General features: G+C 34.8%; 1 protein-coding gene across 1 annotated transcript in view; it reads left to right on the top strand.

The window, feature by feature from the left end:
* Positions 1–22068, top strand: part of LOC117168853 (cleavage and polyadenylation specificity factor subunit 5) — a 154072-nt gene that overhangs the window by 85240 nt on the left and 46764 nt on the right. The window contains exon 2 of the mRNA XM_033354718.1: positions 3454–3654. Within this exon, the coding sequence (XP_033210609.1) occupies positions 3454–3654 (201 nt within the window). The remainder of the gene's footprint in view (positions 1–3453; positions 3655–22068) is intronic.

Genomic DNA, 22068 nt, shown 5'->3' with positions numbered 1-22068 from the left:
CTGAAATTTTACCGCGATTTCGCTGGAAGCGGGTGCAATTTTTCAGATTAGCACCCGCTCCCGGCGAAATCCAGCGGTTGTCCTTATGACAAATTTTTAATTGTGTGTGTGTGTGTGTGTGTATGACTTTTCAATTTTCGCGGGCTACGTACATTCAAGTTTTCAATTTTTTGTATGTATATATACGAGGTGTGTTCAAAAAGTATGGTGACTTTTCAATTTTCGCGGGCTACGTACATTCAAGTTTTCAATTTTTTGTTTTGTTGTGTTGGTAGACTCGTCACGATCATATGTTCACAGTTTTGACTATATAGCTCGTGTTGTTTTTCTGGCAGAGGCGTAAAAGGTTAGAAGGGTTTGGTGTGCTCGGCGATTTTCTTCTTTCGAAAAAAATGGAGCAAAGAGTTTGCATTAAATTTTATGTGAATAGTGGAATCCAGTGCTCTAAAACTCTTGAAATGTTGACAGTTGCATACGGTGAGTCTGCTCTGAGTAAGAAAAATGTGTATAAGTGGTACAAGCTGTTCCAAGAAGGTCGAGAGGATGTCGAAGACGAACCTCGCCCTAGACGTCCCAGCACGTCAACAACAGATGAAAACGTTCAAGCAGTGAAAGAAATGGTGTTGAAAAATCGCCGAATTACCATTAGAGAAGTTGCTGAAGATGTTGGCATATCGGTTTGCTCATGCCATGCTATCTTTTCGGACGTTTTGGGCATAAGACGTGTGTCAGCGAAATTTGTTCCAAAACTGCTTAATTTTGATCAAAAGATCCATCGCATGACCATCGCTCAGGAGATGTTGAATGAAGTCAATAATGATCCTGGTTTTCTCAAAAGGGTTATAACTGGGGATTAATCGTGGGTATATGGTTATGACATCGAAACTAAAGCCCAATCGTCTCAGTGGAAGCATCCTGAGTCTCCAAAACCGAAAAAAACACGTCAATGTCGGTCAAATGTGAAAGTTTTGCTCACTGTCTTCTTTGACTACCGTAGCGTAGTGCATCATGAATTCTTACCACAAGGTCGTACGGTCAATAAGGAGTATTATCTTCAAGTTATGCGCCGTTTGCGAGAGGCGATACGCAAGAAACGTCCGGAACTTTGGAAAAACAATTCGTGGCTTTTGCATCACGATAATGCACCTGCTCATTCATCGTTGTTTGTGAAAGATTTTCTGACCAAAAACAGCACCACAGCCATGGCTCAGCCTCCATATTCACCGGATTTGGTCCCCAGTGACTTTTTTCTTTTCCCAAAACTGAAGAGACCTATAAAAGGACATCGATTTTCAACGATTGAGGAGATAAAAACTGCATCGCTGAAAGAGCTCAAGGCTACCTAGTGGGCACAAAATTTGGCGACGTCTTTACGACATCGTTACGAAATCTTTACGTCAACTTTACATTATCAGAAGTGCTTCGATGATTAGAAAAAGCGTTGGCACAAGTGTATTATATCTGAGGGGGATTACTTTGAAGGGGGTAACATAAATATTGAGGAATAAATGAATATTTTTTGAGAAAACCATAGTCGTGTGTGTGTGTATATATATTTATTTAATTCCTTAAATCATTTATTCCCATTTTTATTAATTTACGTCCTTCCTTTTTCTGGACTTGGTTCCCCGTCGTGTGAGAAGTAATCAGGATGTTTTTTCAGCCCCCCTGCATCTCTTAGTTGAAAGTATCCTGAATGCTGACCGTGGAGCTGATCGTTGCATGAGAAAAAATTAATTTTTGAAGAATAGAAACTCTTTATCCTATTTTTTTCTTGTCGTTCGTCTAGAAAGTTTTCAATATTTTTAAAATTAATACTTATTATCAAAAAAAGGTTTGATGTTCGAGTTACGGGCTAATTTTTTTTGCGGGAACTTCAAATCGAAATTCTCTTCTTTCCATAGAAATATTTATATTAACAATTATTATCAATAGATAATTAAAATATTAATGTAACTATTCTAATATTATTATTAGTAGTAATTAATAATGAAAGAAAATTTTTTAAACTAATTTTTAATCTTAGTTTTAGTTACGAAACAAACAGTACGATAATTAAGTAAAAAATTACGTACGGACTAAAAATTAATTACTATTATTAAACAGTTTTATAATCCATATCTAATTTTAGATTTAATTCTTGTATCTTCGTTTTCTAATTTAAATCATAATTAAAAAACAATTTAAATTAATTATTTTTAGTTGATAATATTAAAAGAGTAACATAATATTTAACTTTAATATTAACTATAAATATTGATATCATTACTTGATAGGAAACTTCGATTTGAGCTTCCTGTCATAAATCAAAGCGATTTTTAGTCCCAAAAATCGAGAATTTTACCCTTTTTGGTAGTAAGTATTGCTTTAAAAATATATCAAACTTTCTAGATTAATATTTAATACAAAATAATTTGATGAAATAGTTTTTATTTTGAGAAAATAGAATTTTCACGTTTTTCCTCATGCATTTTTCAAATTTAGGCCTCGTGAACTGTCAGCGCCACCTTTTGGCCGTATTCAAATCTCAAGACGCCTTTATTCCGTGTATTCTGGGTAAAGAACAAAGGGGCTGCGTTTTTAAAATGCTAATTTAAACATTATTCCTTTCCTAAGGTCTTTCTTTTCTTCCAGTATCGTCCCTTTAACTTCGAATTATGTATAGGCTAATCAGAAGAATCGCATTAAATGCACAATTGTATGGTAAATCTAATTTTTTTTAACGGTGATGAGGTTTTTTAAATAGAAAAAAGTTATTTTATTAATACGTGAGGAGAAATTTGACAACTAATTCAACTTTGTAGAAATTATATTGAATTTAATATAGGCGAAACCACCCTGAATTAGATGATTTGCATCAGATAATATTAATTGAATGGAAAACTGGCCAAAAATGTTCATCATTATTTTATTTTACTTTATTTGTGGAATGTTTATAAATTGGATCGAAGTTTGGAGTTTAATAACAATATTTATTTTTACAAAGCTTGCTGTCTTTTTTATTTATAATTATTTTAAGACTGACTTTTCATACTATTAATTATAATTGTCGAAAATTGAGTATTCAGTCATGCCCAGGAGCATTGCCAGAAATGATTATCTATTGATGGATAGCAATGTCGAAATCATACATTGATCGGGTTTGATAAAAATATTTGATACAGTTAATTGACTCATTTCGTGATATTTTTTCTATAGGAATATTCAATTAAATATGTAAACTTTATGTAAAAAATAAAATCTTTATTTTGGGAAACTGATGCAGCTAGGTAGGGTGGTTTCCTGTCAGTTTTTTTTCCTTCTGACTGGCCTAGTAGTAGTATTTGTAATCACGATTAAAAAATCTATACTTCGTATTTGATTGTGCAAAGTTGAAGAAAATGGACTTACGTAGTGTTAGTAGGCCTGCAAGTGTAACAATCCTAACAGTAGAATACAACTCATTTATCTTAGATATCCTTTGACAAACTATACATTTGGAACAAAAGAGCCGCTGTTCGAGAAAGATCCATCAGTGCCAGCGAGGTTTCAACGCATGAGAGATGAATTCGACAAAATTGGAATGCGACGCAGCGTGGAAGGAGTCCTTCTGGTTCATGAACATGGGCTTCCTCATGTTTTGCTTCTTCAGTTGGGGACAACATTTTTCAAACTGTAAGCATCATTCGTTTAAAAATATTAGTTAAGTAATGGAAGGTTACTACATTTTTTGGATTTTATATTTTATTATGTTATTAAATTATGCATTGTTAAAAAAAACTCTTTCTCTTATTAGAGTGGCCGTTCAACCCCGAAACCGAAAATTTGTTGATACAGGGTAAAAGTTAGAAATGACAGTCAATTTATTTATTTAAGAGGAATTTTTATTTCTTGTAGAAAAACCTTTTCACTCAATTTAATTTACGTGTTTGACACTTTTTCAGACCTAAATCGCAATGAACAATATTCTCAAAAATCGGCCAAAAATCCTAAAAAGGTGAAATTGTAACAACAAGGCAGCTATTAGACATTTTTGAAGTTGCTGATGCCGAATCTCGTATTAAAATTGCAAGACTCAAAATTGGGGACAATTTACAAAAAGTGTATTGGATTTGTATTGAAATTTGTTATGAGAGTTGTTTGGGGTCTAGGTTCACAAATTTATCCATTAAAAATTCGGAATGCAAAATAGCGAATACAAAATAAACAGTTTCGCAGCCAAGTTTTGGGTCTTTGATCACGCATTTCGTATAAAAAATGTATTACTCAAAATGGCTGACCATTTTTCAAAAATAAATTGTGAGATTAGTATAAATAGTACAGTACCGTCCATGTGTATGAGAAGTACCCAAACCTGCATTCTTTCTCTTTAATATTTATTAACAAGATGAAACTAACAAAACAGCATTTCTCTCATAATTTCTGTTACATTGCATGTAAAAAGAGTAACAAAAAACTGAAAACTTACGAAACCCAGCAAAACCCTTTTCTGTTCTTCTCAGAAATTCTCTTACATAGCTTGTAACAAAAATAATACAAAAAAAATAACATTTACAAAACCTAGCAAAATTACTTTTGGAAATTTTTTAGAAAATTTAAATAACACATTTTCTACCAAAAAAATTCCCCATTTTCGATTCCTTTCAGAAATTTCTGTTGCACAACTTCTAACAAAACTAACAAAAACTCTCAACTTTTACGAAATACAGGAAAACTTTTATTCTTGAAAACTTTTGAGCAAGCCCAACATAAGATAACACATTTAATATAAAAAAGTATCTCTTTTCGGTTTCTTTCAGAATTTCTGTTAAATAACTTGTAACAAAAGTAACGAAAAACTAAAAATTGTAGAAACCCGGCAAATTTTCTTTGTTGAAAATTTGTTAACAAGTTGCAAATAATACAACACCTTTTTTAACAAAAAAAAAGTAAAAGTTTTCTATTTCTTGTAGAGTTTCAGTTTCATAACTTGTAACAAAACTAACAAAAAACTGTACATTTACGTTTAATTTTCGTTATTTTTTTTGTGTCAACATTAGAATAATGCAGCAACTTTTCTACGGCTAAACCCCCCCCCCCCCCCCCCCCCCCCCCCCCCCCCCCCCCGATTCCTTTCCGAATATATGTTGCAATCCTTGTAACAAAACTAAAAAATAAATTCAACTCTTGCGGACCCCAGAAAATATTTTTATTCAAAATTTTACTGACATTTAAAAAATAAAACAAATTTTCTAACAAGAAAATTCACCCTTTTCGAATCTTAAAATAAAATTTATTTTGCTGAATTTGATTAATTTGCATGTGGCTTAGGAATCAGTATCGATTTTATCAGTGTTAGATTCCCCCGGCTTTTTTCCTAGATTAGTGAATATTTTGTCTTCAAAATCTGGGGAATGATAGCGAATATGTTACCGAACGTCCCTGCACACTTGTTTTTGTGTGTAAATTCAAAAACCTCATAATAATGCACGTGCATACAATTTTTATTTAGCACTATCAATTTTTTTTGTTATCCCTCAGAAAAGAGTCCGGGGACGTCCGTTATGGTATTTTATAGTATCTCCGAATTCAGTTTTTAAACATTTTCATTTTTGTCGGAAAAAAGCCCGGCGAACTGTACCCGATTGACCACACGACGAATTATCACATGCCCTTAACTTGTAACGAAAATTTAAACAACAAACTGATAACTCGAAAAAGCCGACAACTTAATTTTTTGATTTTTTTTTTTAGCAAGATTAAATTTACACAACACTTTTCCTAACAACAAAAGTCAACGCCTTCGATTTCTTTCAGAATTGTTGTGTTACATAAAGCGTAATAAAATTAACAAAGAAGCTGAAAAATCTGAGAACCCAAAAAATTTCTTACTTGAAAATTGTTTGGCAAGATTAATTTCATTCATCCTTTTCGATTCCTCTAAGAATTGATGTTACATAACTTGTTACAAAACTATTGGATATGGGTTCGATACAAAAGCAAGCTACAGCTTTGATTTGTTTATAACGACATCTGAGTTATAGTTCATTTTGTCAACTTGTCATTTTTCTTCGCTAACATAAAGTCTTTCAATAAACCACGTTATTTTGTCAGCTATTACTATTATTCTAATATTATATATATTCCGATAAGATCTATCTAGTTACAACGGGTTATGGGCCCAAATATTCGCAAATAGTAATCGGAAATTAAAATATTTCGAAGTATATTTTAAAAGTGTGTTCGGGAAGAATTGAGGTTGGAAATTTTTGTTTAAAAATGAATTCCTTGCACTCGGTACGCACCGAAGCATTGGACGAGGAGAACTGTGGTACGTGGAAGCTCCAAGTTAAGGCCCTTTTAGTGTAAAATGACGCGTGGGAATATGTTAGTGGAGAAAAACCTAAACCGATGGTAATCGAAGGAAAGGCGGCATCAGAAGCGGCAGCGAAGTCCTGGGATGTTGCGGATAGAAAGGCTCAATCTGATTTGGTTTTAGCTATTCATTCGTCAGAGCTAAAGCAAATCAAAGGGTGTAATACAGCTAACGAAATGTAGGTGACATTGCACAGAATCATTCAATCGAAAGGGCCAGAGAGTAAAGCAACCCTTCTGAAGAAGCTCACTTCGCACAAAATGGCTGAAGATGGAGATGTGAGAGAACACATCCGAGAATTTTTAGACGCTGTACAGAAGCTCCATGAAATGGAAGTGGACATCAATGAAGATTTGTTAACAATTATGTTGTTATACAGCTTGGCACTCAGTTTTTAAAACTTTTGATGTGCGATAGAATCACATGATGATCTCCCGACGCCTGAAGCCCTAAGAATTAAAATAATTGAAGAAAGTGATGCCAGAAAATCGAAAAGCAGTGATGTTACATCAAATTCCAACGCTTTGATAGCTGGAAGTACCAACAGCAGTCACGCTCAGAAGTTCGAAAAAAGGTGGAAGAAAGATCTAAATAAAGAGAAGCAGATCTTTCCGTTCAAGTGTCACCGATGTGGAAAGTTTGGTCACAAAATTGCTAACTGCAAGGCGAAACAAATGAATTTGCCTGAAAAAGCCAGTAAAGCAGAAGAATATGTTTTCCTTATCACTGCAAACGAAGAATCAGCGCTAAAAACGGAAAATCCCTACCCTGAAGGAAAAGGGTGTCGCGATAGTGGTTGTACATCATACTTGTGCAGTGATAAGAACAAATTCATAAGTAGTCAACAGCGTAACAGTGTACAATTGAACTTGGCTAGTAGTACGACTACCACAGTCGAATCTAAAGGAACAGTAAAGATTGTGTTTAATGACCGAAATAAAAACAAAGTATTAAATTTAGAGAATGCACTTTTTGTTCCAGATTTAAGAACGGATTTAATCTCGGTCGGTAAAATCTTCGATAAAGGTTATGAAGTCACTTTTAGAAAAAATTCAGCTGTGATTCGAGACGAGAAAGGGTGTTAAATATTGTTTGCTGAGAGAGTTGACGGACTGTACTACATTCGGGAAAATCTGGAAAACGCAAATGTATTGTCCGAAGAACACAGCTCATCGAAATTAGAGTTATGGCACAAACGACTCGGTCATCTAAATGTTAAAGATCTGAAGAAGCTTTTGACAGTTCTTAAAATAAATTTCGAGAAAGAGGAAGAAGTTTGTGTTTGTGAAACGTGCATCAAGCGAAAATTTTCACGAAGTCCTTTTCCCAAGATTTCGTCTCGTAAGACAAAATTATTATAAATCGTGCGCTCAAATTTATGTGGTCCAATGCGCACGCAATCTGAAGGTGGCGCGAAGTATATTATGACTTTTGTTTATGATTTTTCTAAAATGTGTATTGGGAAATTTTTAAAATCGAAGGACGAAGCATTAGAAGCTTTTAAAAGCTACCGAAGTTTAGTTAAAAAGCAAACCGGACAACTAATAAAATGTCTCCAATCCGATAATGGTAAAGAATATCTGAACAAAGAATTCAAAGATTATTTAGAGAAGAATGGCATCACTCGAAGATTAACTGTTGTCTACACGCCTCAGCAGAATGGAGTGGCAGAACGTAAGAACCGCAAATTTGTCGAGATGGCAAGATGTTTATTGCTTGAATCAAATCTCCCTAAATCTTTTTGGGCATAAGCTGTAGCAACTGCTAATTATTTATGAAACAGATGTCCTTAAAGAAGTCTCAATGGTCAAATACCATACGATCGATGGTACGGAAAACTACCAGATATATCACACCTAAAAGCTTTTGGAAGTAAAGGACATTGTTTGGATAAGACACCCGGAAGAGACAAGTTCGATCAGCGAACCCGTGAATGCTTATTCTTGGGATATTCTGAAGAATCCAAAGGATACAGAGTTTGGTTGACCGAAGCTGCAAGTGTAGAAATTACTAGAGATGTGACTCTTCTCAACGAGTTTCTGCCGCCGAAGAAATATGAAGAATTTATCCAGGAAGGACAAAAGAATTCAACAGAAGAAAATAGCTGGGTGGAAATAGAATACACACCAATTGAACCAACTCCAGAAATTGAAGTCAACGAAGTACAACAAGATAATGTCCGTTCTGATAGTGAAAGTGAAGATTTCTTAGGATTTGAAGCTGAAAATAATGTAGAACCTGAAAAAGAAGGGTAGCTGGACGTCCTAAAATTACCAGAACTGGAAACCCAGGAAGACCTGCCATAAATACAACATGAGCAACGTAGCTTTTAAAGAAGATCATTTTAAATGTGCTAACATCGCAGAAATCTCCTTGAAGGCAATTCAAGGCGAATTCGAAGCACTAGCAAAGAATAGAACTTGGGTATTAGCAGATCATCCTGAGGGTCGAAATGTCGTTGGATGTCGACTTGTACTTAGAAACAAGTACAATGCTGAAAGAATTTTGGAAAGAAGAAAGGCTCGTTTGGTAGCCAAGGGTTACTCTGGCCTTGATTTCAACGAGACTTTTGTTCCATTGATTCGACTCAGTTCAGTAAGACTTTTAATGGCTCTTGCTGTACAAAACGACATGCATGTACATCAATTAGACATAACCATCGCTCTTCTGAATGGTGAACTCGAAGAAGAAGTATATATGGAGGTGCCTGAGCTTTTTAAAGAGCTGTTACCTGAAATTACAATAAAGGAAAAATTGCAGGAAGGAAAGTCTCAAATTGAAGGATCAGCGACAAGGATGCTCTCAGAACTCCAGAAAGGAAATAAAGTTTGTTTCTTGAAGAGGACCTTATATGGTCTAAAGCAGGCTGGACGTCAATGGCATAATCGTCTTGACAAGGAATTAAAAGGCCTTGGGCTAAAGCCCTTAAACACAAATATGTGTGTCTACATCGGCAAACAAAAAGGAAAATTGCTAATTGTTGCAGTTTATGTCGATGACATGCTGATCATCTAAAGTGATATGGAGTGGATCTCTAAATTCAAGCAGAATCTTAAATTACGTTTTGAACTCACAGACTTTGGAAGAGTCAAGTATTGTCTAGGCATTGAGTTTAAGCAAGAGAATAGATCCATGAAAATATCGCAAGGTGGATATGTCTACGATATTTTTGGAAGATTTGGGATGGAAGATTCGAAGTCTGCTGCAACACCTATGGATCTAAATACGAAGTTCGTTGAAGAGGAAAAGGTTTCAACCGAAAAACGCGAAGAATATCCTTTTAGGGAATTAATAGAAAGTCTCATGTACCTAGCTGTTGCAACACGACCAGACATAGCATTTTCGGTTAATTTTCTTAGTCAGTTCAACAGTACATTTCAAAAGCAGCATTGGATCGCAGCAAAGAGAATTCTACGTTATTCACGTGGAACAACCACCCTGGGTATCACGTACCAGAAGAACTCGAATAAATTGGATGGATTTGTGGATGCTGATTGGGCAGCATGTCCTCAGGACAGAAGATCTTACACTGGATGTGTGTTCGTCCTTGAGAATGGAGCAGTAACCTAGGAGGTGAAGAAACAGCGCACTGTGGTGTTATCAACCACCGAAGACGAGTATATGGGGCTCACTGAAGCTGTGAAAGAAGCATTATATTTAAACCTTCAAGAACGAAACATATTGATATAAGTCATCATTTCGTGAGGGAAGTACTCGAACGTGGGATGATTACGTTACACTATCTTCAATCAGCTGAGTTTTTGGCTGACGTGTTCACTAAAGGATTGCCAAGAGAAAAGTATCAGAAGTTTTTGCTTAAATTTGGAGTGAAAATTTACTGAAGTGTAGTGCTGTACGCTTGAGGGGAAGTATTGGATATGGGTTCGATACAAAAGCAAGCTAAAGCTTTGATTTGTTTATAACGACATCTGAGTTATAGTTCATACTGTCAGCTTGTCCATTGTTCTTCGCTAACATAAAGTCTTTTAATAAACCACGTTATTTTGGCTGATAATACTATTATTCTAATATTATAGATATTCCGATAAGATCCATCTAGTTATAACAAAAACTAAAAAAAAAAAATCGAAATATTTAAAAACCCAGCAATATTTCTTTCTGGAAAATTGGTTACTAAGATTTAAATAACAAAAGACATTTTCTAAAAGTAAAATTCATTCTTCTCGTTTCGACGCAGACATTCTTTTACAAAGCTTTTAACAGATGTAACAAAAAGCTGACATTGTAAGAAATCTTGCAAAATTTCTTTCTTGAAAATTTATTGGATAGATTAAAATAACACTAAACCTTTTCTAGCGACCAAAATCACTCAAAAAAACTGAACTGTTACGTAACAGATAACAAAATTAATAAAAAACTGAACTTTCGGGAAACCTAGCGAAATAGCTTTCTTACAAATTTGACAGCACGCCGAACATTAGGTAGCAGCTTTATCAACAAGAAAAGTTATTCTTTTAATTTCCTTTCAGAATTCCTGTTACATAGCTTGTAACAGAAGTATCAAACGAAAACTACAATGATAATCTGAAAAAAAAACATTTCCTTGATAATCTGTTGGTAAGATTTAAATAACAGAACACCTTTTATACCTACAAAAGTCAAAATTTTTTATTTCTGTCAAAATTACTATTACATAATTTGTTACAAAACTAAAAAAAAAGTGAACCTTCGCGAAATCTATAAAACTTTCTTTCTTCAAACCCTTGTTAATCAGTGGCGTTTCCCTAAAAATGAGTCAATTTTTCACTCAAAACCCTTTGTATCTACTTCACTAGTGAAATCTCACTGCCTCAAACATAGAAAGCAAAGTTTAATATCTACACTTTAGTCAATTCTATGATAGTTTGCCTTTTTTTTTTAAATATATAAAAATTTATCATGAAATGGGCACCCTGGCACAAGTGTTCTTTAAACGAAAAAAGGATTCCTCGATTGAAAAACTGCACAAAAACATTTAAAACATAAATTTAAATAATACAACCGAAAGTGATCCAGTATTATCCGAAAGTGATAAAATTCACTAATTCGTAACTTTGCTGACTTTGGACATTTAAACAAAAATTATTAGAGCTTTTTATTAAGGTGAAACCTTGCCTGTTCATTTCTTTACTTTAAAAAGTACCCCAAAACTTCGGAAATACAAGCATTCTACCGCAAGTAGTGTATTATTTATTGAATGTCATGAAAAGTTGCAATAACACATAACTTCTTTGACATTTATTTGAGAAATTAGATGACAGTTTGTTGTCAAAGTGTAGTCTTTTTTGTTCGATGCTTTGAACGAAAAACTACCAAAAATAGTTAAAAAAGCATAAATTCCCATTATGCAACCGAAAATGCAGCAGTATTTTCTGAAAAAGAAAAGAAGTTTCACGAATTGGTAACTTTTATTTGAACTTTGGCCTTTTTGAACAAATGCCTAAAGTTTTTCTTCAAAGTCAAACCATGTATGTTGCGTTTATTATTAGAAAAACTACCCGAAAGATGTTTTAAACATAAATTCAATAATGCCACGTCAAACAGTGCATTAGTTTTTGAAAATATGAAAAATGACAATACTTTCTAACTTATCGCACCTTTATTGATTTTTCATAAATAAGTAAGAGGTTCTCGTCAGAGAAAAAGGTTCCCTGGTGCATTCGTCGATGAAAAAAATACCCAAAAAATTTTTGAAGACTAAATCATAAAAAGTGTAAATAAATTCTTACTGCTGTGAAATTTATTGATTTAATAAGAAATAGGTAAGGTGTTTACGTTAAACTGAAATTTTGTCTATTGCATTTTTAGATGCAAAAAGTACCTAACAAACCTCTGAAACATAAAGTACAGTAATTACGAATTAAAACAATCAACATACACAATTATGAGAAATTTATGTAAAAATCTTTTGTCACGTATGTACAGTTATCACAATTAATATGTGAGATTTTTCAGAATGAGCGGTTGAAGTCGACCCGCTAGACCGGACTTTTAGGAGAGAGGGAAGACTCGAAGTCGACCCGATAGACCGGACTTTTAGGAAAGATGGAAGACTTACGAAATCTTCCCTCTCTACTTACTACTACATTCTCACAGAAAGAGATAGGTCGTAGATTCGGCTCACGGACGGGGTATAGATGAGACGCGTAGGTGGCATAGTGAGTGGTGGGAGATGTTTCACGGAATCTCGACCTCTCGAGCCAAAGCCCTATTACTGGGGTACCTAACAACTCTAATTCATAGAAAATTTATGTAACATATTAAAGTTTGGAGTAAACGAAATTGTCAAAACTGACATTCAGACCTCTATAGGAAATGGAAAATTTAAACCTTTCTGAACCTAATGGAAATTTGTTATACTATATAAGAATAGGCTAGAGCTGTAAGTGGAAAAGACGAATTTTATGGTGCTGAGGAAAGGAGGTGGAAGGGATAAGGGCGGTGAGTGGAAGTGGCAGGGAAAGACGGTGCAGGAGTTTGTGTGTCTGGGCTTCCTGTTTCGGAGGAATGGAGGAGTGGATGGTCATATAAAAGAGGGAATGAGAAGGTCAAATGTAGTAATGAGACAGGTGGGAGGGCTAAGAAAGAAGTTGTTCGCATATCATTTTGGAATGAGAATGAAGCTAGCCATTAGTGTCTTATTTTATGGAGCAGAGGTGTGGGGGTGGAAGGTAAGTGAGAATGTTAATAGGGTACAGGGTACAGACACTAGGGTTGGCAAGGAACACTGCTAACTATATTGTCAGGAGGGAGAACGGAAGAACGAGTTTAGGAATTATAACGGGGACTCGAGTGTGTAAATATGAGGAGAAATTTGTGGAAGAGGGGGGAAGTAACCTGTTTAGGGAGTCTTGGTGGGAGAAGGAGAACGGACATACGAGTGGGAAGATGAAGGTTGAAAGAGAACGGTATTATAGAACAAATGGATTGCAGATGGATGAAGTGGGAAGGATGCACGAGGAAGGAAGGTATACGAGATGGTTAAGATAAACGACATGGAGAGATAGAACGCAGAAGGGGAGCAGAGAGTATGGGAGTCAAGGTTTAACAGAAAGTATGTGTGGATTATGCCAAGCAGAGAGCGCAATATTTGTGTGAGAAAGGAGAGAAAGGAAGTGACGAGCTCATAGCGAGGATGAGATGCGGATGCATGGAAGATTTTAATATTTTATAGCTTTCTACAGAGAAAAGGATGTGTGAATTGTGCGAAAGGGGGGTGCAAAAGTGGAGCACTGGTGATTGGAGGAGTGTTATGGTGGCGAAAGGAGTGTTAGGGGCCATCCATATACCATATGGACAGTTAAGGGGGCGGGGTATGGCAAAATTTCACGCTTGTCGACAAGGGGGACCGGGGGTCGGGTTAGAATCCACGTGGACACTCGTTCCCCTAAATCTGTGAAAAATATACTGAAATCAGACAAGGTATACTCGACGTACACTCGAATTTTTTATATTGTGCTTTGAAGACCAATAATATCTATATTTTCAAAAGATACGTCCACGTGGACAGATGGGAGGAGGGGTGTTTGCCGAAATTCCACGGCTGTCAACGAGGGAGGGGGGGGGGCAAAAGCAGTGAAAAATATTTCACGTGATATATGGGTGGCCCCTTATAAATATGGATGTATTGTTGCATGATGGGGCGGGGGCAAAAGGGCAGTAGCACTGGTGAAGAAGGTATGGTGTAAGATGGTGAAGAGGTGAAGAACCGATAAGTGGTTCTTCAATCACTCCAGACCAAACGTTCACGGACCAAGGACACTGACGCTTAACTTTACGCAACCAGTATGAGTCTCCACACTCTAATATTGCATGTTATATCAATTAGTCGTACAATGGTTCGTGAAAGACGACTCGTACAAGAAAAATTATCAAAAAAAGAAATTCGGGTTCCCCTGTTTCTGCTGAAGCTCCCACTGACAAAATGTAACTAACATTATAAACTCCAGTAATAGTTTTTCCAAGATTCCTTTTTTTTTGTTTTGACACATCCGTCAGTGCTGACTTTCTTGACTACCCGGTAAAAAGAAGCTCATGACCGTTCACTGTCTGGAAAACGTTGAGCTTAAAGATCGACAATTTGCTCGAAATTCCTGCCACTTTCACCCTAAATGAGAATCATAATAATTTCCTCTTGTACAGATAAAACCTCCATTCTTAAATAATGAGGTGAAGTAAGAAGGGAATACAACGATACCCAATCCAACGTAAACGAACGTAAGCAGCACAACCAAACCACGAAAATAAAAGAATCTTAAGAAAGAAAATCTGAACTAGGTTACGGGATTCAGGAAAGGTTAGTCTAAGATGCGCTGTAATTTTTGGTCTAGCATCATTTGTTTTGAGACAAGGGTCAGACGTGTTATGCAATGAGTGTAGCCTACGCGAATCGGTTCGTAGTCGTGTCTCTGTGCACGCATCCTAAGGGACCCAAAATGACTGACAGTGGCTGTGCGCTAAATGATAAAATAAAGAACTTTATAAGTAAGTGGATGAAGCCGAAATACTTGATGCATACCCAACAAAATAAAAACAAACGAACATAACCTACATATGCATCGTGATGATCGCGAACATAGGGGAATAGGTAGAACACGTCTGCTGTCCCAACTAAGAACCTGGTAAGTCACACTTTCCATAAGGGTCATAGTCGCCCGTATCACACGGATTACTCACACAGAGTTGACCTTTTTTATGTAGTTTTTTTTATAGATTGTGACGTCAGGGCCACTTGAACGCCGAGGGTCCCATGCTCGCTCGAGGCAGGTCAGTTTCCTCTTACTCCCTTCTAATACGTCTTTTTCTGGTACCTTGGGTTTTCTTAAAATTTGAGTGAAATTTTTCATTCAACGAAGATGAAGAAATCAAAGCTAGGGTCCCTTTTCTCTCCCTCTGGCGCACGGTGCATTTCTCTCTCTCATATGAATAGAGTATTCTAACGCTAACGTAAAGCTCTTGCAAATACCTAAATAGACTATAAATTTAAAAAAAAATTTCACCACATATTTTCACTATCTATTTCTTGTTTTTATTAGGACATTTTGCAGCAATACAAAAATAGTACACTTTTTACTAATTCATTTATTTATAGATATATATAACTACACGTATTAAACGTTTTTGCTCAATTGTGCAGATAAAATTAAACTACTCACATATATAAATTCGACAATTCGTATCATCTCTAGTTGTTATACGCAAATACTAAAATATCTTTATAATGTTCACAGTGAACAGATAACGTTTAGATTAAATTGCGTGCACAATAAATCTGAAGGATAATTTTCTTCTGAAACAAGATTAAAACAGTTGACAACTACGTGAAAGCTGCAAATGTGTTTGTATGTTTTCATTGTTTAAAAGGGTTTTTATCCACTTTCAGATAGGAATTCTTCTTTGGAATGCTCTGTTTTCCCCCCTCACACAAATTATTTAAGCCCTAAAAGTGATTTTCATCCAGTGCCGCAGCCATTAATGTTTTTGACAATGTTTTTTTACCACAGATACCCTCCAACCCCATTCCACATAACAAATCGTAACGAAGCAAGAAGACCTTCCCACCGGGTACTTCAAAATCCCATTTAATGAACTTGGGGAAAATTTTGATTTTTTGAAAAATTGAACTCATGCTCCAGGGTTTCATCGAAACATAAGCCAAATAAAACCGTACTAGGAACCTTTATTTCCAACCCACTCTCGCCCTCCCCGCAGCTTCCCACATATGGCCCAAAAATCAGAAAACCACGTTTTTACGTATTATTGTTACTCTTTCGCAGTTTCTGTCATCTTTTTCATGCAAGTTATTACTGGTGAACTGTTTGAATATTTCCTATTACTTTTTACACTATTTTCAATTGTTAACAAAAAATTTAAATATTTAAACAATTATGTCTTGCTAAAAATGTAAAAAATAATCGTATTTTCTGACTAAAATATTATTGTTTGTCCATTGTTTGCAGTAGTAAATTTTTAGAAAAACATTATGTTATTATTTAAATAATTATTTATTGTCTATTTTCAGTATTTTTTTTAATTGAGCCAGAGGTATCAATATTCTATTCAAATTAGTATCCTTTGCTATTTTTTGTAGCATAATTTTTATACATTTATTTTAAAGCTTTGTAAATTTATATTTGTTTAAACAATATTAATTTCCTCAAGCAGTTTTTTTCGATAATTAAAAAAATAAAATACAGTGAAACTCTTTTATACCGAGCTTGACTGCTCGCCTGAGTGACAACCGCAGACCCCGCGCAGTTCCTGTTATATATACCTACGGCGCGGCTTCAATTCTCGGAATGGCTATAGAAGGGAGGGCTATTAATAATCGTTTAAATAATTACAATGACACAATATTCAATTTTAATGAGAAAAACGATTATTTTTTTTATTTTTTAGAAAAAAATAATTGTTTAAATATTTTTAATTTGTGTAAACAATTGAAAATTGTGTAAACAGTCATTTTAAGTATTTTAATGGTCCATTAATAATTATTTGCATGAAATAGACGACGGAAATTGCTAAAAAGTAACAATAATACGTAAAAATGTAGTTTTTTAATTTTCGGGTGATATTTGAGGCTCTGTGGGGAGGGTGTGGGTGGGTTGACATTTGGTTGGAACTCCTGTTCAATCCCTGGAAAGTTAGGCTCGTTTCGATGAAACTCTGGAACATGAGTTCATTTTTTCGTAAAATTAAAATTTCCCCATGTTAATTAAATCGAATTTTGAAGTGCATTTTTTGTTTACCCCATTGTGAACGCTACCCAAGCACCTGGCATGTCACAAATAATAACAAATTACTTATTGAAAATCAGTACCCAGATCCACAGCTTCTGCAAAAGTGGGAAAATTTTCCCACTCTTGCCGTTTATCTTATAGCATGTTAGGTACTAACTCTTTTAAAATTTTATTTTTTTCTTATCATTCATGCCACGAGGTGCTGTTAACGTTGGACTCAATGGATTTGTCACCGCAAAGTCCAACTTTAAAATATCAATTTCCTTGTACTCATCAGGAAAGGATGTTTTAAAGTGAAGTAACCTACTTCCTTTCTTGACGTGAGCCTCTTTTATATCACTTAATCGCGGCAAGTTCGAATTCTTTTGTCGCTTGCGCAATCCCTCGTTGAGAATATTTAAGTCCTCCACTTTCATATCTACAACTTCGATTAAACTACTCACTTTTTGGAGGAAGACCTTAAAATCTTCATAAGTTAGTATTTTCTCGGTTTTCTTCCAAAGTGCCTCAATCTGCCCGTGAGCACTATCAGCTTTCATGTATGTGTGGCCGACCTCCAGGTATTTCAAAGCAACAGCTTGATGACCCCACACAGCATTCACGGTTTGCAAAAGCATTTGAAAAATTATCCAATTTTTATTCTGCGCGGCGCAGTTGTCCACCCAAAAAATGAAATTCTTGGATAAATAATTTTCGGCAGACAGGATCACCTTTAAATAACATGACGGGACATCCTTCGCTGTGCAAGCTGTTATTGCCTCGTGCCATACAACGCAAAGGTTTCTGCCTTGTGCTCGAAGAGATGCAAAATTTTGATTCATTACCACCAAACGACTGTCAAAAAAACTGTTTTTTGTTGTCATTTTTGGCAGAATGATTATTTTCTGCATATCAACAGCATAAATGTCGGTGGTGGCATCCCAAGTAGCTTCTTTAACCTGGCAGTAAGCTTTCCGGGCCTCAGTGTAATAAATCTTATGCTCCTCGTACTTCTTGCAGAGATCGCATTCTAATGAGTGAGCATTTTCAATTTCCGCAGGGCACTGATGGTGTTTTTTCTTCTTGCACAAATCGCAGACATCTTCTTTCGGCCTATCAAAACCGATGTTCTCTTTTACGAACACCGTTCGATATGTCTCGTGGGAAACTGGGAAATTTTCCCATGTAATTGTTGTACATAATCTGAAGTTTCAGCTTGCACTCTTAAGTACCTTCGATTAGGAGAATTGACGGCACGATAGTGGGATACTTGCGGATGATAAGAGTTTAGGTGTTCCAGAATCCGCCCTCCATCCTTCGATCCCTGGGATTGTCGTCCGCGCTTGTCAAAAGTGTCTGGTAACTCAGCATTTCCTTTTTTTCAATGCATTAATTCGTGCACTCTTCCGCATGTCTTGAAGCAGAGAGTACTCAAGAACATGCTCTTACACACCTTAATTTTTTATTCCTTATTGGACATTGTGTAGATATGAGTAGAGTTTCTTTTGTCCTCTACATTTTGAATTTCTTTTAGTTTTCTTCTTTTAACATCTTTCGATGAAATTTGCGCATCCAGGAACAGTCGACGTTCACCGAAGCCCAACGAGTGGAAATGATCTAAAGCAGCTTCCTTTCTTCCGGTAAAAATTTCTTGGAGCATTGCTGTCTGTAACTTTCTTTGCAAGGTGGCAATATATTATACTTGATTTCAGTGGAGGATTCTGTGACATCCACTGTAAAAATAAAAGTTACAAAAGAAGTGTTAAAATAATTATTATGTATCATTGAGAAAGAAGGTGGGTCAGAAATTGAAAAAAATCTGTCATCAACTATATATCTTCAATTGAAAACAATTGATTTTAACGAAAAAATACGCAAAGAAATTCAGTTTTAACTACAAAAAAAAGGAGTCAACAAAAACAAAAATGAATTTTTTGACTAATAGTTAAATTTCCAACAATTCATTTTATGACAAAAATGAAATAACTACACACCTGTGGTAAAAAAAAATTCATTTTAAAAAAATACGAATTTTAGAAAAAATTACCTGCATTTTTAATCAAAGAAATTGATTTTGAAATAAAATAATGAATCTTTATCAACAAAAAAAATAATTTTGTAGAGCAATAGTTACATTTTTGATATGTAATATCACAAATGACAAACCAAAACAACAATTTCCTACTAAAAAAGACAAGACCCCAAATCAACCTCTTAACATTATAAATTTTGTTGAAAATAGACATTTGAAAAATTTTAAATGTTTTCAATTACTATTCCTGTGAAAGTTTTTATTGGTGCTTTCGCCTTTTAATGCATAAAGAATCAATATAAACATTTTTCCAATTCAAAATTGCCGAATTTTAACCCAAATATTTAGGGGTTGATTTGGGGTGGGTTCCAAATGCGCTAGAGGGATTAAACTTTTTAGTGTTGCTTTCGCCACTTAATGCAGGAATAATCAATAAAAACATTTTGACATTCAAAATTGCGTATTTCTTAAGAATTTTATCATATTTAGAGGTTAATTTGGGGTGGGTTTTACATGCTAGACGGATTAAACTTTTTAGTGTTACTTTTGACACTTAATGCAGGAATAATCAATGAAAACATTTTTATAATTCAGAATTTCCGAATTTTAACAAAAAATATATAGGGGTTGATTTGGGGTGGGTTCCAAATGCGCTAGAGGGATCAAACTGTTTAGTGGTGGTTTTGACACTTAATGCAGGAAAAATCAACGAAAACATTTCTACAATTCAAAATTGCCTAATTTTAACAAAATATTTAGGAGTTGATTTAGGGTGGGTTCCAAATGCGCTAGCGGGATGAAAGTTTTTATTGGTGCTTTCGGAACATAATTCAGCAATAATCAGTGAAAACATTCAGACTTTTCAAATATTGCATTTTTCATTCGTTTCCGTTTTTTGTAAACGTTCCGAACTTCTTACTCAACTAGTGCGCACTTGGCACGCACAATTCTCTGCGTATTTACAATTAGCATACATGCGCGAAAATAGAGGACAAAAAAATATTTTTCACGAAGTGCTTACTTTTTCTTCTTCTTTAGTGAGGCTGCACACAAACTGGAGTTTTACTATGCAGTTTAAATGAAAACATTCACTCAACACAAATATATAAAAATGTATTAGTAACTTCTTTATTTTTATTTTCCGTCTTTGAAAAATAAAACTTTAAAACACTTTTTGATTCGTCCGGACGGAAAAGTAGTTGCACCGACCGAAAGTCAAATGAAACCGAACTGATTTTTGGGGGTTTAGTTTGTTTTTGAAGGAATTTTCGACTATTTTGCCATCATGATTTATATCCGAGAAAGTTAGCATCTCGCACAAAACTCGCACGCAGCTCGCAATTTATGGTGTACAAAGACGAATCACCTTCATTTTTGATTTTCATCCATCGGGAGATGCTTTGCGAAAATGACTCAGTGCAGGTATAACGGCGACCTCTATAGATCATTATAAATTATGCTTCTTGGCCCTTATATTACGATATTTCAAACCGTTCATCATACCATTTTATTATAGCAATATTTAAACACTTACATTCATTAATAAGTTTTTATGAACTTCAGGCTTTAAATGATATAATTGGAATTACCTGTACTAACAAAAAAATCACAGGGTGAGCGTTATAGTCGAAGAAACAAATTTATGTCCCGGGTTTTCCCGCTTTGCAAACATTTTTCACGACCAAAAAAATAAAGAGTTGGAACTCTGAAGCTACAATTTTTCCAAGTGAAATAATAAAATATTAACAGAAAAGGAAAGAAATCACAATGCAAGTCTTCAATTTTAAAATTTAATAATAAAAGCTTAAAAGTTTTTTAATTCAAAAAGTTTGTATTCAATTGCTAACTAATTTACATGTGTAAAATGAAAAGTACTAACACTTTTCACAGAATAATTTTTAATTAAATGCAGTTAAACTGCATTTAGAATTTTTAACTATATTGTACACTGTTCAGATGACAGATTCAGAATGATATAACTTTATCCAATTAAAAATCAATTTGAACTAAATACTTCTCACATTAGAATTTAAATTAATTTTATTGTAAATAGTTTTAAAATTCTTACATAACTTCTAAATGTTAGGTCTAAATCTTAAACAATGTACGTGTTCTTATACATTATTGCAGAATTTAAAATAATTGTGACATGTTTCTAGAACGAATATTTGTAAACCTATTTAAACGTACCTTTCAAATAATTCTACTAAATAAAAAAAACGCATTTTTAAATTGTGCTGAGATAACAAAATATGTTTGTATTCTTTTAAAGCCTTTCACAATTCCTGAAAAGCTTTAAATTTTTTGTTACAAATCTCCAAATATCTGAAACAATTGCACTCTATGTCGCGGCTATTTGCATCGAAGTTTCGGTAAGAATAGCCGGACTTGATCGGTACACAAACTGTGATTAAATTATTTTCAAATCATCTCAATTGTTTAATTATTTTTAAATCCTTACAAAACTTCTTAAATATCTTCTTAATGACCAATAATTCTTGTGATTTTATTTGTTTCTAACAAAAGATGGATTAATTATAAGTTTTTTATTATTTAGTTACTACTAGATAGCCGAATAAAAAACAAAAATCTAATCTAATCTAGTGCGAAAGGAGTGAGCCTTGCTTCCATTCAATACGCTGTGTTAATTCAAAACTCACATTTCCAGATAATCCAGGGGATCGGGGAAAGTGTTAGAAGGGGGTAGGGTTGGGCTTAATGACCTCACTCGGCGATTCGGATACCCGGCGGTTAAGTGGCCCTGACGTCACATTCTACAAAAAACAGGTTAACTCTGTGTGAGTAATCCGTGTGAAACGCTAGGCTGACCCTAATGGCAAATGCGTCTTACCATGTTCTTAGTTGGGACAGCAGACGTGAGAGCCCAACCGCCAATGCGTATTTGCGCTAAACAGCCCTAGGGTTTCCATTTGTGAAAAACATTAACGAATTCTTGGACATGGGTGGTGCCACCCCTCCTTACC

This window comes from Belonocnema kinseyi, chromosome 3, assembly GCF_010883055.1.
Source record: "Belonocnema kinseyi isolate 2016_QV_RU_SX_M_011 chromosome 3, B_treatae_v1, whole genome shotgun sequence".
NCBI classification, from domain to species: domain Eukaryota; kingdom Metazoa; phylum Arthropoda; class Insecta; order Hymenoptera; family Cynipidae; genus Belonocnema; species Belonocnema kinseyi.
The sequence above is the reverse complement of the archived record's forward strand: the minus strand, read 5'-3'. Positions and strand labels throughout refer to the sequence as shown.